General features: G+C 42.7%; 1 protein-coding gene across 4 annotated transcripts in view; it reads left to right on the plus strand.

The window, feature by feature from the left end:
• The window catches only part of RELL1 (RELT like 1), a 69,452-nt gene that overhangs the window by 16,808 nt on the left and 26,194 nt on the right, over window positions 1-26,450 (plus strand). For 2 of the 4 annotated variants that reach the window (XM_007098921.3, XM_042984772.1), the window contains exons 1-4: window positions 6,432-6,796; window positions 16,324-16,548; window positions 18,683-18,754; window positions 25,969-26,026. In XM_007098921.3, coding sequence (XP_007098983.2) covers window positions 6,703-6,796; window positions 16,324-16,548; window positions 18,683-18,754; window positions 25,969-26,026 — 449 coding nt within the window. In that variant the 5' untranslated portion in view covers window positions 6,432-6,702. Of the gene's footprint in view, window positions 1-6,431; window positions 6,797-7,989; window positions 8,064-16,323; window positions 16,549-18,682; window positions 18,755-25,968; window positions 26,027-26,450 lie in introns of those variants that run through there. The other 2 variants (XM_042984774.1, XM_042984773.1) reach the window with 2 other exon arrangements.

Genomic DNA, 26,450 nt, shown 5'->3' on the forward strand with positions numbered 1-26,450 from the left:
AACCCAAACACTCCACAGGAGAATCAATCTCTCTGCCTCTCTGCCTCTGCCAGTCTTCCTCCGTGAAGCCCTTGCGTGGCTCCTGCCGGTTCAGTGACACCTGTTGTTTTCCCACGTGGTTAGTTTGTGTCATCTTCTGGGTGGAAACTGCTTGGCTGAACTCCGACCCTGGCAGGGACAGATTGTGCCAGAAACCAGGGACCTAGAAGGTCCCAGAGGCCTGGTCCTCTGTGCCAGCTCCCTGTCTGTAGAGCTCTGGAAGAGCCGCGGGTTCCTAAGGGACCCCCTTCCCTCACCCCCACTCTTGCTGTTTTTCTGGTGGAAACAGGCTACCTGGGCTTGTCCTCTTCTGCCTGTTCGGTGGTTTTGTCCTGACACTTGCCGTTCACTTTCTCCCACAGTTTAAATAATTTCTTTCTTGTTTTTTTTTTTTTTTTTTAATGTTTTTTTCACTTATTTTTGAAGGAGAGAGAGAGAGAGACAGAGCATGAGCTGGGGAGGAGCAGAGAGAGAGAGGGAGACACAGAATTAGAAGCAGGCTCCAGGCTCTATGCTGTCAGCACAGAGCCCGACGCGGGTCTCAAACTCACGAACCGTGAGATCATGACCCAAACCGAAGTCGGACACTCAACCGACTGAGCCACCCACGTGCCCCTAAATAATTTCTAACCTAGTCCCTGCTTGGCCTTTTGCAAGGAATATACACCAACAGATCTGTTAGGAATTGCAACCCTGTGAGAAGTGGGCAGTGGCTTTGGAAAGGGTATGTAAACTCCTCTCCTGTGTACCGTCCCTTTACCGATCTAGTAATTTGGAATGGAATGGAGTCCTGTGAAAATCTCCTTCAGGGCCAGTTCCCCAGGCTGGGGTTAGGAATGTGCTGTTTGTGGCCTCCTTTGGAATCTCTGCTAACTGGAACCTTCTGTTGATTCCAATGAGCCCGGGGGCTTGCTGGTAGATTAACATCGTTCAGAAAGGGCTGACCCAACAAGTGTGTAAAACTACAGGGTATATCAGTTGTCCAGCTCTGAAAATATTTATATTTTTTTAACAAACTGTCAGTATTTGGCAAATGGGTGTGTAAGTACACTGGACATTCTGTCCTACAAATAACATCTTGACAAAACTGCTGGTCAGGTTACAGGGAGAGTGGACACTCAGTTACCCAGGAGCCCTTCTGGGAGGGGGTAGAATCTGCTTTCCCAGTTTTGCAGGGACCACCTGACAAATGGTTAAGGTGCTCACACCCTATCCTGGGAGGTGTGATAGGTAGGAGGCAGGACACCGGCCCCTCCAGCTGGGGAGAGAGGTGTGTGTGACTTAAACCGGGGTTTTCCTGTGAGTTCTATTTCACATTTGGGTTTCCTAGCTTGGACCACAGTCCTGTGGCCGGGTGACGTGTGCTGTGTGAAGGGCGTGGGGAAGATGTCAGCAGGTGTGAGTCGTGGTTCTTCTTTCTGGCTCTTTTCTCTGCCTCTACCCAGTGATGTCATGTTAGGCCACTGTGGGTTTACTTGCAAAATGAGGATCTCACCCACCCTCTTGGCTATCTCCTTGGGATTAGGGATTTCTTTTCTTTTTAAAAAATATTTATTTATTTTTGAGAGAAAGAGAGAGAGAGAGAGAGGAAGAATGAGCACGAGCTGGGGAGGGACAGAGAGAGAGAGGGAGACACCGAGTCTGAAGCAGATTCCAGGCTCTGAGCTGTCTGCACAGGGCCCCGATGCAGGGCTTGAACCCATGAACCATAAGTGACCTGAGTGGATGTCGCACACTTAACCGACTGAACCACCCAGTTAAAAACCCACAGAGGTTTTGATAAAATAACGAATGTAAAAGTATCGAGTGTCATTTGGATAGGAAATTTTATATCTTGTATGGTGTCTCTAGCTGATGTGTATGATTGAAGATTTTCCTCCTCTTGTCCTTTGCTTTCTTTCCCTTCCTGCCTTCTTTATCTGAAAGATTTTTAGATGCCACGGAACTAACACTGTTAGAACAAATTATGTTTGTGCCAAGTATTGAATTGCTTCTAAGTACAATACTTTGGGATAATAATGTGAAAACATACGTATGTGAACAAGATGATTTTCAACAGACAGGAAAAAAATTTCCTTTCCTTTTCACAGTTGTGGAGGGGTTAAAAACAGTTATGCTTTAGAGTGGTCTTTGGCCTTTGTAGTTAAAAGTTAATATTGGGTGGGGCGCCTGGGTGGCGCAGTCGGTTGAGCGTCCGACTTCAGCCAGGTCACGATCTCGCGGTCCGTGAGTTCGAGCCCCGCGTCAGGCTCTGGGCTGAGTTCGAGCCCCGCGTCAGGCTCTGGGCTGATGGCTCGGAGCCTGGAGCCTGTTTCCGATTCTGTGTCTCCCTCTCTCTCTGCCCCTCCCCCGTTCATGCTCTGTCTCTCTCTGTCCCAAAAATAAATAAAAAAAAACGTTGAAAAAAAAAATTAAAAAAAAAAAAAGTTAATATTGGGTAATTTTTATGCTGCTGGGATGTTTTTTTAAAAAAATTAATTGATTACAAATTTCACCTTGCTATAACTGGCTTTAATTATTCTTTCATGAAGAAGATTTTTACATTAGAAAAAGATGCATGAAGATTTCAGTATTTATTATATATACTAGGATCATTTTGAGAGAGGCAGCCTTTTAGGGTTTCAGGGCATTACAGTGGATGGATGTGGACCTGGGCCCCAGCCCGGCTCTGCCTTCAGTTGATGATGGTTTAACCTGCCTGTTTACTGGGAGGTGTGCGTCACTAGCTAAAACTGAAGGCCACCTCCCCTCTTACAGGCACTATTAGTGGCTAAGAGTGAGGGGCCTGGAGGGTAATGAGAGGACCTACCTTACAGATGTTGTGGAAATGAAATGACTTTGTACATGAGGCTTCCGGAACAGTGCCTGCCATACTGTGAACACTCAGTAAATGCTGCCATCACAGTTATTTTAATGTAGCAGCTCATTTCTCATAACATACCACTTGTCAAAAAGGATCCAAAGTGAAGATTAGATTTCTGAAGTTTTGTTGCTTTAAAGTCACTTGAAACAGATGACTTTTTAAAAATTCCATTTCTTTCTTGTTTGGACAGAATTTACAGTTCAAAAGGTGCAGAAAGGGGAAGAAAAAAAAAAAAAGTGTCTCTCTAAACTTGTTCTCCAGCCATCTAGCTCCTCCCCAGAAAACAGACAGTGCTCTCAGTAGGTAAAGACTTTTAAATTTTAAAAATCCCCAGACTGGTGACACTTGAAAATAGCAAAAGACGAGGAGGGGCAGGGGAATGGGGAGACGGAAAAAGAGGAGGAGAGGATTCAGCGGGGGCCTGCGCTGTGGAGCCCTCCTGTCCCTGTAGCAATCACGAGCATTGCCCTTGCTTACACCCCTCTCTGAGGACCCCAAGATGTGCCCTGCAGCTCAGGGCCCACTGGCGTCGCTTCAGCCTTCTCTGCCTTGGGGCCATGTGTGGTGGCTTCCTCGCCTGTGTCCCAGGGCAGATGCTGGTGAGTTGACCTTGCTCCGGTCTGGGGTGAGGCCAGGTCAGATGAACCTTCTGTTGTATTCTGAATGCACACCATTGTTTGAAGGACTCTGGAAGGTTCAGGAAGAGTCCAGAAGTTGAGTTCCTTGGCTTCTCTAAACACTGGGATCCTAAAGTTAATCCTCTCCCAAGGAGCAGCTGTGGGGTTGTGGCTGTTGTCTGTGTTCAATCTTTTGATGCCCTTGGGGAATTGTGTTTGGTCAGGGAGTTCTGTAGCCTTCAGAAGTAACTTCAAATGGTAAATCTGACAGTTTTGGAGAATGTTGGGGACTTTCTCTGACTCTGCAGTTTTCCCCTTCTAGTTTCATTTGAAATCTATGATGATAAATGTTTATAATTTCCATCATTATTTTAAGCATCTTTGTGTCTTTATATTGACCTCACCCTAGTTTCAGCCCTTTGTTCTGGTAACTAGCTTGGGTTCAGGAGTGATTCAGTTTTGTCCCCCATTCTCCTGCCTGTCAGGAATGTTTGTTCCCTTTTTATCCAGCCAAATTCAGTTTTTCTTTTGAAGCCTAATGTAAAGTCCCTTTTCTTCCTGGATCACACGAATTACTTCCCTTCCCACACCTGTAGTACATATACAAAGGAAGCAAAGCTTAAGGATGGGTTGTGCTCCAAACATTCCTTTTTGAGTAATTGGGTTGGAGATTCAAATGTATTTTCCCATTAAAAAATAATAATAGGCTCCCACAAAGGGTATTTAAAAATGATTAAGTGGGATTTTGTGAGCTTTTCTTTTTTTTTTTTTTTAATGTTTATTTATTTTTGAGAGAGAGAGAGCAGGAAGGAGGTAGAGAGAGAGAGGGAGAGAGACAATCCCAAGCAGGCTCCACACTGTCAGCCTGGAGCCTGATGGGGTTCGAACCTACCAACCGTGAGATCATGACCTGAGCTGAAACCAAGAGTTGGACACTCAACCAAATGAGCCACTCAGGTGCCCCATTTTTTTTTCTTAATATGGAACATTTTACTCTTTTTTTTATTACACTCCCTTTTATTTTTGAGGGAGAGAGAGAGAGAGAGAGCGAGCATGAGTGGGGGAAGGGCAGAGAGAGAGGGACAGATGATCCAAAATAGGCTCTGTGCTGACAGCAGTGAGCCTGATGTGGGGCTCAAACTCACGAACTGCGAGATCATGACTTGAGCTGAATGAAGTCGGACGCTCAACCGAGCCACCCAGGCGCCCCCCTTTGCGAACTTTTAATATCCAAATTGAAAGAATCGTAAAGTGGGCACCTGTATATTAACCACTTGGATCCAACATTTTGCCATATCCGCTAGCTGATCCTATCTAGCTAGCTATCCATCCTTCCTTGCTGGACCATTTGAGATCAAGATGCAGACATTGTTACATTTCTCCCTAAATACCTGTATCATTCATCTTGTGGGTATTAGGACTTCCTTCTACATAACCACAGTACCATCATTATACCTGAGAAAATAAACAATGCATCTCTAATCCTGCCTTAACCCAGTTTCCTCAGTTGTCCTCAAAATATACTTTATAGCTGTTTTGAAATTTTTTTATTGATTAAATTTCTGAGCCAGGCTCCAGTCAAGGTTTACTTATTGTGTATTTGGTTATATTCGTTTCTAACAAAAGCGAACATTTGGCCAAGGACTGGGGAAGGGAAGAAACTTTCTTGGCCACAGGCAATATTTTGAAATCTTTGGCTACTCGTCCCTCCCTGTTTCCCTCTCCCACAGGTCTGGGGTGCTGCTGAGCTCTCCGTTTTGGCATCCTCCAAGGTACCGCTGATCTCACACAGGTATTAGCAGAAGCCTCAGGGACAGCTGCGTTTTCCAAGGGACGTCTTAGCGGAAGGCTTCTGAAAACCAGGGATTCATAGCTGGGCATTGCTGATTTATGCACGATTTGCTGGGGAAGGTGTCTCGGCCCCTGTCTGTTCCCAGAGTGGTCTTCAGTGTCCCGAATCAGAGTTCTGTGCTCCAGTGTCATGGAACATTTCAAGGACTTTGACAAAATAATGGTAACTGGGTGACTGGGTGCACTGTCATGGGTGGGTGGACTCTGGGCGGCGGGATCCTATCTGGATGTCCCCTCCCTGCCTGGTCACAGATTCAGAGTGGGGGTGGGGAGGGCTGTAGCAACTGTTTATCTGGAAGTTGTATAGAAGTTGGCCGTGGCCTGAAGTTTCACTACAAAGTTTAGCACTTATTTATATACTAACTTCCATTGTCTTTCCAGTTTCCCTTTGAGCTCATTTGTTCTCCCCATTCATTCTAAGCTTTTTAAAAATGTGTCTGCATAGATGCTCTGTCTCAATAACTGGCACTGTCGGGGATGGTCTTAAAAGCTCTGTGACTTTGGTTTTATCTCTGTAGCCAAAAATAGAAATAATTTGGGGATGATTTAGTTTTGTAGAATTTGTTATGTATTTGCCCCTATCATTAGTGTATGTAATTGATTTAAACTGTGTTTCGACAATTAACTTAATAAAGCAGGTCGTTTTGCAGAAGCTCGTAGATCAATCATGCTAAAGTGGTTTTTGAGAAGCTGCATGTGGGCTGGTCGCGAGCACCTGCCTGGTTTTCATGCAGGCTCTTACCAGTTTTTAACTGTGTGACTTTGGACTCCCTGAATCTGCGATTCCCCTTCTATAAAAGGATAGTACCCACCTCGTAGAGATTTGAAACCCTTGGGGCCCAAGGCTGAAACTTCACAAATGTAATCCACTGCTTCAGAAGCCGAATCAAGGGGCTCCTGCCCATGTGGCTCAGTCGGTTAGGCGTCCGACTCATGATTTTGGCTCAGGTCACGATCTCATGGTTTCATGAGTTCGAGTCCCACGTCGGGCTCTGTGCTGGCAGCATGGAAACTGCCTGGGATTCTCTCTCCTTCTCCCTCTGCCCCTCCCCCAGCCAATGCTATCTTTGTCCCTTTCAAAATAAATAAACTTAAAAAAAAAAAAAGAAATCTGATCAAATACATCAATGCTTATGCAGCACACTCACCGGAATAGAGGTCATATATAGCTTCACATCAGAGCAGAACAGGTGTGGCCACCAATGTGCTTCTCAGATTTGGTTTTGCTATGAAGTGAAGCATAAAAGTTTTTGTTCTCAGGGCTTTTTGGATTTTGCCTGATGGACACAACAGGGTCAGCTTTTGTTTTTTATCTCCAGTCACGCTTTGCGGATGGGGCTGGAGGAGGTTGGGAACGTGGAGAGCCATGGAGAACCGTTGGCTGCAGCTCATAATTTTTCAGCTGAGCAGACTGAGGTCCACAGAGGTAAAGCGACTTGTTCAGATCACAGAGGTAGCCAGTGGCAAAGCTGAATGAAGAAAAACCCTTTTAGGGAAATGTACGTCTATTGATCTTCGTAATCTAGACCAAAAATAGACTGCTCTTGGGCACCGTGATTTGAATCTTCACTAAAAACAAAAAAGGGCGTGTGTGTGTTTAAAAGTGATTTTCCAGCCAGGCTTCGTGTGGGTTATCTATATACCGGCCAGTGCCTTTTCCATCACTGAGCTGTCAGGTCACCCTGCTGGGAAACCCTAGATTCTGAGAATGTGTACCCTTTCCTGATAAAAGTGGAAGGATACCTATCAGAACCATCAAAATGTCCCTTGGTTGGAGCAAAGCTGCTTGGGAGAGGTCACAAGGACCTCCTTATCTGTAGTCTCTGGTTATTAACTTCGTCTTCCCCATTGTTTAGCAACCTCGAGCAATGCCCACTGGGTTTGAGGGATGCCATTTCCAGGCTTCTCAGCTCCTCTGACCACTGAGGTCAGTTGGAAATACAAGTATTATTTAGAAACAAGCTAAAAATCTGCTTTTGATTTTGGGGATTGACTTGGAGCCATTTCTTCAGAGCTCTTCCTCAGTTCCTTGCCATCTGCAGGCTTTTTTTTTTTTTTTTTAATCACGTCGTCTTTTGTGACCTTCTTAATGAGATGTTGGCAAGTCACAATACATAGTGGGTCATCAAAATGCAATGAAGAAACCAAACCTGGCTGGGTCTAGGAAAAATCCAAAGGATTTTGATAAACACTGGCTTTTGTTAAACATTTTTTTACTTGCGATGTTGCTGAAGGGAATCACATTCCTCATCGAGAGCCAAGAACTCCCTGCTTTGGTGGACTTGCTGTGTGCAGGACAAACTCCAGATGAGGCGATGGGCTTCTTTTTGAAGAGGCTGAGTGGACCTGGGTTGTGGCCTGGGTCAGATTTTGGAGTGGGGAGGGAGGTCAGAGACGGGGACAAAAAGCAGTTTCGGATTTGTTCATTAGTGCTGGGCATTTTTAAAACCTATCCTCCTTCCTGCTGCGATAATTGGAAACCACGGTTTTGAAGTTTGGGGAGTCTTTACTCTAAGTTGTGAAATAGGAGAGCAAACCAGCATTTAGCATTTTGACAGAGACGTAGCTAAATGATAAAATATTGTTGAAAGAGAACTAATTAAAATATACCTTAAACAGGCATTTGTACTTGGATGGTGCCCAGTTACATATAGGGGCGGTTTTACGTATGTGGAGACCCAGGCTTCCAGAAGGTAAGAGGAAACAACAGAAAGGCAAGCAGCATCCAGACGGACTGGTTTGAATTGAGGCACAGCCACCAAGTAGCGGGGTGACCTTGGGATGGTTGCTGTACGTTTCTGTGCCTCCTTTCCCCATCTGTAATGTGGGGATAGACCTCTAACTCGGCCCTAAGTTTGTCGTGAAGATTTGATGCTTAGCTTAGCGTTGGCTCCTAAATGCTCTGTAAATGTGGTAGTTATTGTTGTCAGTGGTAACAGAGAAATAAACCACTCTGAGCCACACTTCCATCTCTTCTGGAACACCATCTCCCCCAAAACAGTTCCCTTCCTAGTTTACTATGGCCCTGTATGCTTTTGGTTCTGACTCTGATCACTGGTCCCTTACTGTGCTGGGCTTTCCAGCTTGTGTGGACCTCTCCACATGGGTTAGCCTTGCTGGAGATTTGGGGTGCTCCTCTCGGCTGTGCCCTGAGTGCCTGTGCACAGCCCTCTCCTGTTCCTCTCCTGTTCGCTCAGTCTCTCCGCCAGGCCCACCTGCTGCCCCCAGATCTCAACAGATGTCATCTCTTCCTATTTATTCTGAGAGAAAATGGAGGTGTCATGCACCTTGTGCCCTCAACTTCCTTCAGCCCACTATTGAGGTCTCTAACTCACAGACCCCCTGATTCAGGAAGAAGTGAATTTTTTTTCCCCCTATTCCAGTATTTAATCTGTCTGCCTATGGAAATCTCCTCAAGGCTATCACTCCTTATTCCCTCTCAGTCTCTTCCTTTTGCTCTTTTCGTATGTAAATACATTGGTTTCAGCCGCTTAAAAACAAAACAAAACTCCAAACAGAAATTTCTTCCTCTCACCCTGAAGGTGAACTACCCTACCCTTTTTGTGCTTCTACTGGGCTTTTAGAAGGGGTACACTGAGCTCAGTCTCTCTTCTTCAACCCAGGAAATCGAGTCTTACATTCTGGTCTACTGAAAGACTGCTGTCCAAGGCCACGAAGATCTATTTTCCTTCCAATTTAATTTATTTTTTCATTGTATGTATGTATTTATTTATTTTGGGATTTTGAAGTTTACTTCAAGAAACTACAGAAAAACAGGAAGTAAAGTACAAGGAGAAAGTTTAAAAAATTCCAAGCAGCTTCTTAAATTAGAAACTAATGGTTTCCCATGAGTCCTTAGAAACTTCTATGTTGCCTGACTTGTCTCAGTTCTTCTCAATTCTTTTTCTAAAGAGTCTTCTCAGGTTGTTTGTTTCTTGTTTCTTTTTTTAAAGTGTGTTAAGAACATTTAACATGAGATCAGCCCTCTTAACAAAGTTTTAAGTGCATGATACAGTATTGTTAACAGCAGGAACAATGCTGTGCGGCAGGATAGAAACATTATACCCATTCAATAGCAGCTACCCATTTTCTCCTCCCCCCACTCCAGGCAATCACCATTCTACTCTCTGTTTCTATAAATTTGACTATTTTAGATTGCTCATAAAGTGGAATTATGCAGTGTTTGTCCTTCTGTGACTGGCTTTTTTCACTTAGGTACATTTTTTCACTAATGCCCTCCTGGACCGTTTATACTGTTGTCTATGGCAGGATTTCCTTTTTTTTTTTTTTTTTTTTTTTTTTAAATTTTTTAAAATGTTTATTTATTTGTGGGGGGGGGGGGGGGAGAGTGAGCGGGGGAGGAGCAGAGAGAGAGCAAGACACAGAATCTGAAGCAGGCTCTAGGCTCCGAGCTGTCAGCACAGAGCCCGACATGCGGCTCGAACTCATGGACCGTGAGATTGTGACCCGAGCTGAAGTCAGACGCTTAACCAACTGAGCCACCCAGGCGCCCCTGGATTTCCTTCTTTTTTAAGGCTGAAAGGGATTTGGTTGTATATGTACACCATCTTTTCTTTATCTATTTAGCCATTGGTGAACACTTAGGTTGATTCCATATCTTGGCTATTGTAAATAATACTTGCAGTGAATATGGGAAGCAGTTATCTCTTTAAGATCCTGATTTCAGTCCTTTTGGGTAAATAGGATAAGTTGGACTGCTGGATCATATGGTAGTTCTATTTTTAACTTTTTGAGGAACTTATTGTTTTACATAGTGGCTGCACCAATTTTCCATTTCCTTCCTATTTTAGTTGCTCTCTCTTGCAGCTTCTGACCTTGCTGACTGCTCATTCCTTTTGGAAACTCTATCCTCTGTTCTAGGGTAGAACCCTGGCTTCTCTCCCTCAGCTTCCTCATGGAGTGGATCCGGTTTCTCACTGGATATTTCCATCTGGTTGTCCCCATGTTCAAAACTGAACTCGTGATAGCGTCCTCTCCATGCCGAGTATATTAGTTTTCTTGGGCTGCTGTCGCAAAGTACCACAAACTGGGTGGCTTAAAAAAGCCTCACAGTTCTGGAGGCTGGAATTCCAAGATCAAGACCGGCAGAGTTGCTTCCTTCTGAGGGCTGTGAGGAAGAATCTATTTCATGCCTCTCTCCTAGCTTCTGGTGGTTTCATGGAAGTCTTTGGCCTTTAGAAGCATCACCCCATCTCTGCCTGTATCTCCACATTGTGTTTTCCCTTTGTACCTGTCTGGCTCCACATTGCTCCTTTGATAAGGACATGTGGGATTTGAGTCCACTGTAATGACCTCATTTTAATTTGATTACCTTTGTAAAGACCCTGTATTTTAATAAGGTCACATTCTGAGGTACTTGGGATACTTCAACATTTGAATTGGGAGGGAGGTAAAATTCAACACATCACACCAAGCAAGCTTCCTTTTCTTTAAAGTTATTTCCCATCTTTTTTTTTTTTTTCAGAGCATCTTTTCTTTTTTTTTTTTTTTCCAATATATGAAATTTATTGTCAAATTGGTTTCCATACAACACCCAGTGCTCATCCCAAAAGGTGCCCTCCTCAGTACCCATCCCCCACCCTCCCCTCCCTCCCACCCCCCATCAACCCTCAGTTTGTTCTCAGTTTTTAACAGTCTCTTATGCTTTGGCTCTCTCCCACTCTAACCTCTTTTTTTTTTTTTTTTTTCCTTCCCCTCCCCCATGGGTTTCTGTTAAGTTTCTCAGGATCCACATAAGAGTGAAACCATATGGTATCTGTCTTTCTCTGTATGGCTTATTTCACTTAGCATCACACTCTCCAGTTCCATCCATGTTGCTACAAAAGGACATATTTCATTCTTTCTCATTGCCACGTAGTACTCCATTGTGTATATAAACCACAAGTTCTTTATCTATTCATCAGTTGATGGACATTTAGGCTCTTTCCATAATTTGGCTATTATTGAGAGTGCTGCTATAAACATTGGGGTCCAAGTGCCCCTATGCATCAGTACTCCTGTATCCCTTGGGTAAATTCCTAGCAGTGCTATTGCTGGGTCATAGGGTAGGTCTATTTTTAATTTTCTGAGGAACCTCCACACTGCTTTCCAGAGCGGCTGCGACATCAATGTCCACTATGTTATCAAGCAGAAACTTGGGCATCATCCTTATCGAGTCACTTGCCCTTATATGAACTTGGGATTCAGAGCTTGTAGAACTTGAAGGCAAAATTTTGGAAGAGGAACCTTCATAGCATCCAACAGTTTCCCAGAGGGGTCTGTGATTCCCAAATGGCTGACCACCTCTGTTTTGTATCTTTTTTTTTTTTTCCTAAGGTGTCTACCACTTTAGTACAAAAGTAATATGTACATATGAATTTTAGAAAATTATAGATAAGTATAAAAATAAAATTTAAAATTATTCTATTATTCAGTTACCTGAAATCACTTAATATTTTGGTCACTGCTTTGTACATTTTATGCCTTCTTGCATTTTTAAAAAACTAGTTGGACCATACTGTATGTAAGATGTTGAATCAAGCCTTTTATATTCAACATTGTATCTTAAGTGTTTTCTCATGTCTTCATGAAATATTTATAGTTTTAAATGATGCATATTATTCCATCAAATGGGTGGATAATGATTGACTTAGATATTTTCTTACTATCCCATGATCAAAATTCATATTGTTGCCATTTTTTGTTTTATAGAGAGTGTGGCGACCACTTTTGCTATTCAATTGGATTCAGATAATTTGTTTGTAATTCAGATATAACTCAGCTGGGGAGAAAGAGAAAGATGGTCAATGTCTCTAAACAAGTCTTTAGTGTAAACTGAAGGAAAACTAAATTTGCCTAAGTTAACAATGTTTTAAGGCATTATTTGTGAATAGTTACTTTAATTTTAAAGTTATTTTTATGGAATTGCTATGGTAGGTCACAGTAGATTCTCAAGTCAACTCCTTTTTAGCAGTTCTTTGTAGTCTATAACAGGGCTGTCCAACAACTTTTGGAGATGATGAAAATGTTCTTAAAATTTTTTTTAATGTTTATTTATTTACTTTTGAGAGAGAGAGAGAGAGAGCGCAAGCAACAGAGGGACAAAGAGCAGGAGACACAGAATCCGAAGCAGGCTCAAGGCTCTGAGCTGTCAGGACAGAGCCTGATGTGGGGCTCAAACTCACAAACCATGAGATCATGACCTGAGCTGAAGTCTGATGCTTAACCGACAGAGCCACCTGGGGGCCCCAAAAATGTTTTTTATCTGACCTGCCCAGTATGGTAGCAATTAGTCCCATGTGACTACTGAACGCTTAGAATGTGATTAATGCAACTGAAGAACTGGATTTTTAATTTTACATCATTTTTATTGGCTTACATTTAAAATGTTTATTTTTGAAAGTGAGAGAGAAAAAGATCATGCATGTGAGCAAGGGAGGGGCAAAGAGACAGGGAGAGAGAGAATCCCAAGCAGGCTCCATGCTGTCAAGTGCAGAGCTCAACGCAGGGTTCCATCTCATAAACCATGGATCATGACCTCAGCGGAAGTCAAGAGTCAGACGCTTAACCAACTGAGCCACCCAGGCGCCCCTTAATTGACTTAAATTTAAATAGCTACTTGTGGCTAGTGGCCACCATGTTGGATAGTACAGTTCTATCAAGGTGGTGAGTAAACACTTTTACAATGCGTACGTCTTCCTAAACACTCTTCTAAGTGCTTTACATATTAATGTATTTAATCCTTACGATGACTCCATGAAGTAGTCTTCTATTTCTATTTGGTGTATAACAATTTACCTCAAAGCTTCGTGGCTCAAAACAACAACAGTCACTCATTTTGCTTAGAAATCTACAACTTGTCAGGATTCAGAAGCAGCTCATGTTTGTTCCATGCATCACTAGCTGGGGCTCACGGGTCTACTTCTAAGATACTCAGTTACAGAGTTGGCAAGTTGATGACTGTTATTGGGTTCTTTTCTTGAGGAACCTTCGGTTTCAGCACGGCATGGTGATTAGTTTCCAAAAGCAAGTGCCCCAAGAGACAGGAGGTGGAAACTGACAAAGTGTCACTCCAACATATTCTATTGATCAGGCAAACCTCAGAGTATATATTCAAGGGTAGGAGGTACAGACTTCTCGGTTGGAGCGGTACCAAAGGATTTGGGGCCATGTTTTAAAATCAACCTAGAAAGATATAATCATTTTGATTTTATTTAATAATGAAGCAACTGAACATAGAACAATGAAGTAACTTGCCCAAGGTGACATGCCTAATAGATGGCGAAGCTGTTATTCATGTCAGGCGTTCTGACCTTGTAACCCCAGTGCTGTATTGCATCTCTCTGTAATTCATGTTTCACTAATTTAGATTCATATCTTCTTCAGTTTTCCCATGGTAGAATAATTACAAGATTAAGTGACTGATACTTGTTTGTAAATCACAGACTCTAAATAATGTAGTATTTGCAGGGGTTTGCTGCATACCAAATGGATGATGAAGACACATTTTCAACCCCCTGATTCAGGAGGAGCTGTTGGCTCCAATTTTGAGCCCCTCCGTTTTTGTCCCTATTCCTACTGCCCTCCAAAGAGAATTGGTTGTCACTTCCAGATTGAAACAGACCATGATTCTGAGTAAAACTCTCTCGGTCTTAGCATGTTGCCTGCTTCACCTATTCCTGTTACATGGAATATATGTTACTAAAAAGGAATTAATAGGGACACCTGGATGCCTCAGTCGGTTAAGCGTCCGTCTCTTTATTTTGGCTCAGGTCACTATCTTGTGGTTTCATTGGTCTGAGTCCCATTTCGGACTCTGTGCTGATAGCACAGAGCCTGCTTGGGATTCTGTCTCCCTCTCTCTACCCCTCCCCTGCTTTCTCTCTCTCTCAAAATAAATAAATAAACTTAAAAAAAGGAATTTTTAAATAAGACTTACTTAGAATTATAAAAGGAGTTAAAGAAATGTTTCTGGTTTTTACTGAAAGGCTGGTAGTTAAATCCTGATTTAGAGGATATATTTGTGCATGTTTAGGGAAGTGTGTGTGTGCGTGTACTTCCATTTATTTGTTCATTCATTTATTATATTGATTCCTGGAAGATAAATCAGAAAAAAAAAATAGGTTATCCCCAATTCTAGAGATCGTCTGATAAAATAATGAAAGCAGCCTTTTACAAACCTAAGAAACCAGCAATTTCCTTTCATGTTCAAAGGTAATGGATATTTCCATGTGAAAGATTGATCGCCCTTTGTATGGCCTCTGGTTTGCAAATTGGGCTTCTGTTTGCTGCAATAATGCAGTGTGGTTATTTCACACCTGATATTTGTCCCATTCAATCATTGCCACATGGATTCTTTTTTATCAAAACACTCTTTGAGAGAGCTTATAATTAAGTGTATTTAGTTTTCCAATTTCTGAGTTTCTTTTCTGTTTTTTTCTTTTTTAATTTTTTTAAGGCAGAGAGGGAGAGAGAGAGAGAGAGAGAGAGAGAGAGAGAGAGAGAGAGAATCCCAAGCAGGCCCCACGCTGTCAGTGCAGAGCCTGATGCAAGGCTCAAGTTCACAAATCACGAGATCATGACCTGAGCCAAAATCAAGACTTGGATGCTTAACCAACTGAGCCACCCTGGCATCCTCCTATTTCTGGGTTTCTTAAGCAGCACTGTGAATCTCCCTGATGTAGAGAACTTCATTTTAGCACTTCAGAATCTGAGTATTCCAAATAACGAGGCTTCATTTCAATCAAATCTCACATTTCCCTTTACTTCTCATCCTACCTGACCCCCTCCTTCGTTTCATAATTCTCTTCTCATTTTGTGTCTGTGAGTTGGTACTTTGCTGGTTTTCTATGTAATTTGCTCTTTCTCTGGTATCTTCACTGGCCATGTCTCATGACTGCACCAGGCTCTCTGCCTCTCACTGTCCTTCATAGAGGAGATTCAGATCCCCATGCGCATGGGCCTCTTGGGAGCCTACGTGTGGTATCCCTGCAGGCTTGGATGTCTGCCACCTCTGGTAATAAGTCCACGTGATGCTTTGACATGCCCACAGGCAAATTTCTCCTTTTCTCTGAAAGATGCCTCCTTCCCAGCCGCCCTATTTTTGTTGTCATAAAACAGGTCCCTGCTGTTATTCTTTCTTCTGTTTACCCATGTATATGCCTTCCACGGCATTTCTCTCAACCTGTGACCTGCCCATGTGTTTTGTTTAGGGACTGATGCCATTCTGGATTTTTCTCTTTTGCATATTTTAGGTCTGTCAGCTTACTAAACCCTTCTAGAACATAAGCTCCGTGAGGACAAGGATCTTTGTTTTACTCAGTGATATATCACACGCGCCTAGCATGGTGACTGCCGTAGTTGAGCATTTAGTATGTTGTCAAAAAGGTTGGAAATGTTTTACATGGATAATTTATTTCACCTTCATAACGCCCTAGAAGGGTGGGACACTTCTATTAGTGTGCCTGTTTCACGAGAAACTGAGGCATGGAGATGCTAAGTTATTGCCCAGTGTCACCCAGCTGCTAGGTGGTACAGCCAGGACTTGAACCCAGGTCTCCTGGGTCCATGCTCTTAACCACTAAGCATCCCGCTATAATGCCACCGAACGATAGCGTGTTTGCTTTGTGCTTATGTTTCACCGGAACTCTGTACATGCTTTCTGCCCTGTGTGGGTGCTGCCACAGCTGAAGAGGCACACACTAGCTTGGGAGGTTTTGAAAGAAATTCCCAGGGTGGGACCTAGTTTATGAAGAGCAGGGACAGGAAGGGGACTCAGACTTTGAGCCAAGCCCGGCCCTCAGCCTGTGTTCTGTGCTGCCAGACCCACCAGTCTCCGCGTGGCCCACAGTTTGGGGAGGAGACTCGGATTTAACGTGCACGTTCCCCAGTGTTGTCAGGTTTTTCTTGCCTCCGACAGACGTCTGACGTGGCCGTGTGTATTTCTTCCTGTAGACAATGGTGGCAGCCGCACGTTGCACTCCAAAACGGAGACGACACCGTCGCCCACTAACAATACTGGCAATGGACACCCAGAGTATATCGCATATGCCCTCGTCCCTGTGTTCTTCATCATGGGTCTCTTCGGCGTCCTCATCTGCCACCTGCTCAAGAAGAAAGGCTATCGTTGTACAACAGAAGCTGAGCAAGATGTGGAAGAGGAAAAGGTTGAAAAGATAGGTAAATACCTGCATTCTCTTTATGGAGATGTGGATAGGGACAATTTTTTTTTTTTACGATTTTATTTTATTATTAATCTCTACACCTAGTGTGGAGCTCGAACCCACCACTCTGAGATCAAGAGTCACATGCTGTACTGACTGAGCCAGCCAGGTGCCCCAAGTGGGGGCAATTTTGAAATAAGTAACCAGTCATATGTATTTTCCATCTCTATGAGGCAAAATGGTCCATCTTCACAGTAGGTGGTATGGCGGAGTGTCCGTGTAGATTTCGTAGTAACCCCACCTAGAGCTTGAAACCTGCCTGTCCTTTACGAAACACCTACCAGCTCATTCCTTGTGACCTTGGGCAAGTCACATATGCTCTAAATCCCTACTATGTATAATTTAACTAGAATTTAATCTTAGTTAATTTCATGCCAATTTAATTTAATTTAAATGAGGGCAGTGATCTCCACTTTGTAGGATTATTGTGGAATTTAGAGAGATGATGCATTTGGTATTTGGCACATAAGCCCACTCAGTAAATATGAATCCTTACTATTATTATTAAAAGAGATTCTAATAAGGATAATGTGAAATATAAATAGCTCTCACCACTTGTATGGTATTACTCTTGCTGGGGGAATTTGATCTTAAATCTGTGTGACTGAAATTTATATTTATTAAGTAAAATAATTGTGTCAACACTGCGATAAAAGTGTGGCAAGAAATGATGCCTTAGATTAACTTGAGGATATCTTACCTTTTCCTCTTAACGTGGAGTGTTAGGCAGTGTTCAGAAAAACCCAAGAGAATGAGATTTTCTTTCTTCATAGATGTTTTTTTTCAACCATCCTTCAGGGACGTTTCCAGACTTGGAGTTGGGGAGTAGTAGCTAACCTTCCTTATCCCTTTCAGCTCCTCAAAGGTCAGTTTTTGCAGAGGGGGACATTTGGAGTAGGTCACCTTTCGAGAAAGTCCAAAGGGCGGACTGGGGAGAGCTTCCTCATTCCTTGCCAGCCTGCTGGCCTGTTGGTTTTTCCCACCCCCACTGACCTTTGAGGCAGAGAGAGAACCCGGTTGCAGGATGAGTCATGTGTAGCTGTGAGCAAACCAAAGCTGAGTGTTTGTCAATAGAAAGCAAGCCTCCTCCTCCCCTCCTTCAAAGATGCTCTGTAGGCCGGCTTAGCAGGTCAACATTTGCACCATCCGGCCAGACGTGTGTTTTCACAGAGGGGGAAGCCGACTATGGATAGAGAAGACCCCTTCCCAGGTACACGAGTAGGACACTGCACACCTTGATTCATTCTCTGTGAACTAAGATGGTGTATTTCAACCCTCCTTTTTCCTTCCTCCCTGAAATCACACAGTTTCAGAGTGGAGGTTTGATTTTTCTTCAAACACTGTCACATATACAGAGTCTCATAAAGTTAACGGTTTGTGGGCGAATAACCACGGCTGAAATTTAGGTCAGTTGCAAGTGTATTTAAAAAAAAGGAGAGGCTTATAAACATGGATGAATAATTGCCCCAAAACAAATTCATACTCTAAACTAATGTAGTACACCTGCAATTAAAAGAAAATCCAAGGCGGGGGTTGCCTGGGTGGCTCAGTTGGTTAAGTGTCAGACTCTTGATATCATCGGCTCACGTTGTGATCTGCAGTTGTGAGATTGAGCTCCGCATCAGACTCTGAACTGAGCATGGGGTCTGCTTCGGATTCTGTGTCTCCCTCTCTCTCTGTCCCTCCCCTACTCGCTTGCATGCAAAATAAATAAATAAATAAATAAATAAATAAATAAATCCAAGGAGAATTTTTTTCTTTTAATTAACTATCTTCTTCCCATTTCCCCTAAGGGTTTAAGGAAATGATGAGAGAGAAATATAGTAGTAATGACTGATACAGATGCATGAAAGTGAGTGGGTGTTTGGACTTGGGAAGACAGTTGATGGATAATTCTGGTACTCGTTATGTCTGTTATATATGCCAACGAAATCACCATGGACTGTGCCCCAGGCAGTTTGGGGCTGAAGGAAGAAAGCCTAGACCCTTAGTGCCACGGCAAGAGCTTTCTTGAGACTGTTCAGTGAGGTGTCATGGAATCCACAGAAGTGACCAATTTAACCCATACCCTCCTCTGCCTTCTCTTTCAGAGTTGAATGACAGTGTAAATGAAAACAGTGACACCGTTGGGCAGATTGTTCACTACATCATGAAAAATGAAGGTATGGATGTTTTAGTATTCCAGAACAATTCAATATTCGTATGTTTTATTGAATCTGCTTCAGAGAGTCAGAATTTGTATGAACTCTCCTGTCAATATTTCTGGTCATTGGCAGCACCTTTTACCTAAGCTCATTAATCCATTAAGCTTTCAGGTTATCCAACCATAAGAGTTTCACATAAGTGTGTTTTCAGAGAGTCAGTGGGTGTGAGTAGTGCATAAAGCCCGCCCTGGAGGCTCACCTTCTAGTCCTGGCCTCACTTTGATTTGAGGGAAGTCACATTACCTCATGGAGTCTCCATTTCCACCTGTTTTTAAAAGGAGGATAATAAATAATATTTATATGGTAGCATTGTTGTGACATCCTGCATGTAAAATGCTTATTAGTATAGTAGGCGCTCAAACATTGTCTGTTCCTTTTTTTTTTTTTTTTGTATTAAAAAAAACTGTGGTAAAATAGACAAAACATAAAAAGTTACCATTAAAGGTACAGTTCGGTAGCATTAAGTACATTCATAATGATGTAAGCCGTCACTACTGCCTTGTTCCAGAATGTTTTCATCATCCCAAACTGAAACTCTGTACCCATTAAACAGTCACCGTCCACACCCCACCGCCCTCCCCCGGCCACCCTCCGGCGACCTCTCTGCTTCTGTCTCCATGGATTTGCCTCTTCTGGGATCTATTCTCAAGTGTTCCAATTTTTAAAAAGTTTAACCTTTGTGGACATAAGCAATTTCCCCCCTCGGAAATGTGCTCTTAACTCCTCTCTTCTGAAGTGGAGGATGAACTGAATCTTGATTTGATAAATCAGGGTTCTTGTTCAGAACACTGGTTATTATTTCTGTAGGATACCATTACAGGGGTGCACAGGGTGAGGCTCTCAGTGACTTTTGGGGCATGTGGAACTCATTGGCCACATCTCCAATAGCTGCAGATTGCCGTACTTTGAGTTCTCAGGAGAATCGAAAAGAAAACCTTTTCCTTGGGCTCTGTCCTGGCTCCAGTCACAGCGGTGCTGCAGGGCACACTGATGCAGCCGAGCCATTCGTCCGAAGGGGAAACTAGCTGTACTGCTAAGTAGATGCTGCTGCTCTGCCTCCAGCCCTTCCCTGGGGAGCCCCACCCCCACAGCCTCACTGTCAAGGAGAGCACCTGCCCGGCCCTGGGTGTGGGTCAGCCTTTTGACTTAGAGAAACAGCAGTTTCAGCTGGTTCCGCATCATTTTCATTATTCTTTACAGTGTGCTTTTCGTATGTAATCTCATTTAATCCTCACACTATCCCTCTAAAGTTGGTATAGTTTTTCTTAAAACGTTTATTTATTTGAGAGAGAGAGAGAGAAAAGAGCATGAGTGGGGGAGGGGCAGAGAGAGAAAGAATCCCAAGCAGACCCCACACTGTTATAGTGCAGAGTCCGACTCGGGGCTGGATCCCACGACCATGAGATCATGACCTGAGCCAGAATTAAGAGTCAGATACTTAACTGGCTGAGCCACCCAGGCACCTCTAAAATTAGTATTGTTATACCCATTTTACGGGTGCAGAAACGAAGGCTTCAAGTAGTTGAGTTCACATGGTCAGTGAACAGCTTAGCCCTAGCTGGGTCTCTTTCAACTACACAGCATTACCTCTCCTCTTATAATTTGTGGTTTCAGTTTCTACAGGATGTAAAACCACATAATCAATCTTATTAGAATGGCATTTAAAGTAAGAACAAAAATGACCAGAACACTTGGATTTTGATCTCTGCCTTCCAGAGACCTTCCTTCAGGGAACGATATTTGGTGATGTTATTCATTAATACCCAATGGTGCACATTTCTACATAAGAAATCATTTTTAATTTGCACAAGAAATACACAAATATGTTCTTGGCATGGAAACTTCAGGCCTACGGAGGTTCACACAGTGAGGCATGGAGTGCCTTGTGCATTGGAAACTACCTCACATGGCTTTGGGATCTTGGGGGCCTTTGGGACTGGGGCTTCTGAGAGCTGGGGCAGCTGCCAAATTAGTTAGTATGGGATGTGGGGGACTGACTGTTGGATCAGAAATAAATAAATTGTGAAAACATTGCAAGGGCTGAAGTTCTTATGTACAACTTCCTTGTATGAGCTGAGTGTTTGCCATATGGTGGCCCTGAGGGCTTTCTAGGGACTAACAACCTTTCGATTCAGATACTTCATTCCCAATTTACAGTTGAGAAACCAAAAGGCCCACAGTGCTTAACTAGCTTGCCAACATCACATGGCTGGCAAGTGGCAGAGCTGAGATTTGAACTGTAGCATCTGACTTCAGAGTCTGTACTTAACCACTTGCTATTACTGCCTCTTTCCCGGTAGCAGGAAGGAGGGATGGGAGGTGTCTTCCTTTCAAAGAGATAAAGTGTACAGCTGGGATAGTTTATAAAACTCTTAAGCATTAAGTCATTAAATTCTCAAAACTACCTTATGGAGGTAGGCCCTTTTACCATCACATCTTGCAGATGAGGAAAGTGGCCCAGAGCTCATACGACAAGCAGCATATGGCAGGATGGGCCAACAGTGGCACTCTGCTTCATTACAGCAGAGGAAAAGCGTTTGACTTTCTGGAACAAGCTTGCTGTGTAGTTTCCTACCTCCCACACTCATGGGCAAACAGATCTGTCCTTTTCTTTTTTAACGATGTCCTTTTCCTTTTGGGAAGAAACCTTTTTGTTTCCTCTGTGTTAATTACCGGTAGGTACATGAAAGTAACAGCTAAGGTACTGTTTTCCTTCTTTCTCCTCTGCTCCCTGGTTTTTCCCCTCTACCCCGGTCCGTGCCTTCATTTGTCTCCTGTGATTTCTCCAGTGACCTGTGAGCATGAGTGGTGGTTCGGATCCTTTGGGTGGCCCTTGGTTCTCCTTGGCCACCAGGAGACATCTGACCTCACTGGACATCCCTTTTCCAGACATGGCCATCTCTAGCTTCCTTCCAGCCTGTGCCCAAACCACAGCTAGGGAATTAGATCCATAGTTGGGTCTCTTACCAGTTTATATCCTAGCTTCTTTGGTTTGCTTTGAGACTTCAATTCTCTAGAGAACAAATACATTTTTAATCTTTTGTCTATGTCTTTAGTAGTCTCTGGACTTAATATCAATTTAGACCTGCCTATTGATGTTAATTCAGTTTTCCATTTCTTTAATTGTAAGCACACCATAACGTAACTTTTCCTTTAAAATTGAAAAAAAAAAAAAAAAAGGAACACAATTAAATACAACCCATCCATTACCATTTGCCATGTTTATTTAGGTTTTCTTTGCCTGTACTTACATATTTTAAAACATTTGCTATCATGATTTATGAATAGTCTTCTGCTTTGCATTTTTAATTTGACTAATGGGGTAATATTTCACCTGTACTCATGGTGACATTCTTGCTTATGGTTTAAACATATCGTGTCTCGAATGTTGCAAATCAGGTTCGTTTAGGTAAATCTTTTGAGGGATACATTTATCAGCTGACCTGCATACTGATCACTGTCCTGCTAATCTCAAGGCTTGGATTAACCACAGTGCTACCCTTAATTTATCTTTGTAAATAGATTGAATTGAAGAGTGTGTGGGTGGTCATTGGGGTTTTCTTGGGTTCTATGGGAATTTGGAAAATGCTTGCACGTTTATAGCTCTCTTGCAGGCCCTTAAACTGCCCGATCTGGTAACAATGAAGATATTGTGATTATTCTCCAAGTGCCCCTAGTTACTCACACTAGGCAGGGATATCCTTTTGTGAAATTCTTACCTTGGGGTTCAACTGATACTATGGCAGGAGGGATTCCGTTACAAATTATCATTACCGAGTAGGTCTCTGAATATTGCTTTAATGATTATGCAAATGCCCTATGAAGCATTAAACTATTGATCATTTGGGTAGGGACTTGGACATCGAAGAATGTAAAGGATAACATGGGGTCAAAAGCACCCACCCAAAGTCAGATGGACCAGGGTTTGTGTCCAGCTCTGTCACGCTAGCTGTGTGACTCTGGCCAGTCAGTTATGATCTTTAGTGCCTCAGCCTCTGTATCTGTAAAATGGGCATGATGATTCTGTCTATTCTGGACTTGTCAGGAGAGTCAAACATGGTAAGGTCTCTAAAGCTTTCGGTCAGTGGCTGGCACATGGCAGGCACTCAGATTTGGCCGGTGACAATAGTTCTGGCCTGGGGGATTTGCCTTGATTGCAAGGGAATGTTTGCAGAAAAGACTGGTAGCAGAAATAGGGCATTTCTCCTGCCTGATTTTCACTGCTTTATACCTAAGATCAGGCAGAAATTCAGGACAGAAGAGAGGAAGCATTTCATGAAATTACTACCCTCTAGAAAATGTCTCCTGTTCCTGACAGGCTTTCCTTGCCCTGTAACTGACCCCTCCCATTCTCTGGATACCCATGAAGGGAAGTATAGTTGACAGAATGTTGACAAGAGCAGGGGAGCCATCTTTTATGGCTTATTGGAGTTATGAGTCACAATCAAGGAGGGGATACATATTCAAAAGAACTTAATCAGATGATTGCTCCTTCATAGTAATTTTACAGCCAAATTCAAGCATGTGTTTGAGTCCTAATGGTGAGGTTATGTTAGAAAGTTTTCTCATCCCGGGAAACCACATGACCTCACACACTGAACCTCCTCGGACAGGGAGGGTGTGGGTCATGTTTACACAGAAACTTGAGTCCACTCTTAAAGAATTCACTCATAGCAAACAATGGGGCTATTTATTAATTTTTATCAGAGATAAGGGCGAGGTACAGGAGCACATAAATATAGAAAAAATAACACAAGTTTATAAAAGAACAGTTTTAGGAATGATTTTAATGTATTTTAATAATCTTCCTCGATCATTTTCTGACTCCATGTTTCTAAGGAGGTGGTAAATTTTCTCCGGCAACTAATTTAAACTTTTGTTTTTAAAAAGCCCTTTCTTGTAAGTGAGTGCCGTTAGTGCTATCTTTATTTTCATACCTTTTTTGTTGTTGTTGTTTTCCCTCTTTAATGTTTGTAGTCTTGAAGTTTAGATGGCAGAGAATAAGCGTCAACTGGCAAATTACTGTGGGTATTCCCTAAACCCCTTGACTACACAGAAATTAATTTTGTGCATCCTCATTATTAGTCAAAAGGAAAATGAGTGACATCACTAGACTGTATTGGAGTTTGTGTCACAGAAGGTAACGTGTCTTCTTTGTTGTGTGGGAGAACATACAAGCTGGCGATCCATTTCAGTACGTTTTCAGTAACGACAAGAGTCTTACTTAGGTCGAAACGTGTGTTAGGGAATGCATTTGGCCATCCTCACAGATAGTCATGAAGGGCAAAGAGGATATTTCTTTTAGAAAAGATGGCCTGCTGTGTTAATGATTGCACCTGGGGGGCTCAGTCAGTTAAGTGTCCAACTCTTGATTTCGGCTCCGGTCATGATCTCACGGTTCATGAGTTCAAGCTCCCAACTGGGCTCTGTGCTGATGGTGCGGAGCCTGCTTCGAATTCTGTCTCCTCCTTTCTCTGCCCTTCCCCTGTTCGCACGCTCTCTCTCTCTCTCAAAATAAATAAATAAACTTATAAAAAAAAAAAAAAGAAAGAAAAGATGGCATGTTGTGTTAATATTTCTTTTAAAAAAATCTGTTTATTTGTAAGGGTTGTAAAGGGGGGAAATGGATCATGGGAGCAAAAACCCCTAATTATTTTATATATAAAACACAGATTTGCATCTACTATGTAAACAGGTATGCATCTTCAAGATTAGAATTTCATGAGAGGGTGATTAGGAAAAAGATGTTGCAAAAGGCTCCTGGGTGAGCCAATAATTATTTCAATTAAAAAATTTAATTTATTTGAGAGAAGTTGGGGAGGGGCAGAGAGAGAGGGAGAGAGAGAGAATCTCAAGCAAGCTCCATACTCAGTGTGGAGTCTGATGTGGGGCTCAAACTCACAAACAGTGATATCATGACCTGAGCAGAAATCAAGAAGCAGGTGCTTAACTGGGCCACCCAGGTGCCCAGATAAATTTAGTTTTTAAAAAGTTGAGAATCACTGGATAAACCCTTCACTGTTAATACTTAAAATCAGTAGTATTGAATTTTCTTCCCCTAGGGATGTCATTTGAAATGTTAAATGTTAAATGTTGGTGTTGGCTCACATGATAAATAGTGATTTTTTATTTCATCTCTGGAGAATTTGTGGTCCCTCATGAGAACAGCACTTTAAAAATCAATGAAAAGGGTAGGAGTCAGTAATAACATTTGGCCTTGCCAATTAAATATCCAAAAGGAACTTGAACATTCAGTCTTCCATCCTTGAGAGTCTAACTGCTCTGTAAGAGGCTTAAAGATGTGTGTTTGTGGAGGCGGGAGGGGGAGGGGGAGTGGGGACCCAAGAAGCTTAGATACAGTTTGTTTTTGTTGATAGCCTACACCCTCCACCTAAAAATTGGATTTTTTGAAAAATTAATATTAGAAGTCCAATTTAATTCAGTCCATATTAGGTAACTTATATTTGTGACCACCTCTTGGAAATTTAAAGCATCTGGCCAGAGTTAAGGTCTTATATGGTCCTGAAGCTGAGCTAAGCCAAATGGCCCACCTGGAAAATTGTCTCCCATCCCTGATTATATGTGAGACAGACCTGATAATACATGTGGATCCAGAGGTGAAGCCTTATGATTTGGACACGTGTAACTTGTTAGAATACGGATCTTTTTTTTTTTTTTAACCGGTTTATTTTATTTTTTTTAATTAATTTTTTTAGATTCAAGTTAGTTACTTAGAATACAGGTCTCTTAAGACATGCATGTCATGCATATTTAGCAAAGGGAGTTGAATGCAGTGGAATAGCAACACGTAAATTTCCCTGTGGTTTGGGAGGGAGGAGGAAGTGTATGTTTCTATGTTATGTTGGAATGACGTGTCAGAAGCACAGCACTGCAATAATCTGCTTTCCTTTGTGTAGACGTCTGGCACTCATACTAAATTCCAGCATGGTGAGTTATCTGTCGATGGTGCCATTTCGAGGGGTTGCCTTGGGAAAAACTCTCCCTTCTCTGGGACCCCAGGGTCCTGTGAACTGAAGGAACTCGGATGTTTTCCCAACAGCTTTTCTTTTCTTTCTTATTTTTCTACCAACAGCTTTTCTGATGTAATAATTCTAGGATTGCTAATGTGATTCATCCCATTGTAATCCTTTACTTACTTTTTTTTTCCTTAGCAAACGTTGATGTTTTAAAGGCAATGGTAGCAGATAACAGCCTGGGTGACCCTGAAAGGTGAGCGCTTCTCCCCCCACTCCCTTCAGTGGGACTTTTTTTTTTTTTTTTTTTTTGCTTATCTATTAGAGCAGGTTTCCCAGCTTTGGTACTGTTGACATTTGGGCCAGATAATTCTTTGCTGTGGGGAACCGTCCTGTGCATCCTGGGATGTTTATCGGTGTTCCTGGTCTCTGCTCACTAGATTCTGGTGTCTTCTCCCCGCCCTCCACCGTCCCCTCCCCTCCCCCCCCCCCGGGTCCCCCATGTGACAACCCAGAATGTCCCCACACAGCATCAGCGTCCACTGGGGAGAACTCAGCCCTGGTTGAGAACTGCAGTGTTGGAGATATGCTGAAGAAGTTAACAGCCTTGGAATTGGGCACCACTTATTGGCCACCTCTTTGTGGACAAGTTAACTAACCACTCTGAGCTCAAGTTCCAT

Source organism: Panthera tigris, chromosome B1 (genome assembly GCF_018350195.1).
Source record: "Panthera tigris isolate Pti1 chromosome B1, P.tigris_Pti1_mat1.1, whole genome shotgun sequence".
NCBI lineage: Eukaryota > Metazoa > Chordata > Mammalia > Carnivora > Felidae > Panthera > Panthera tigris.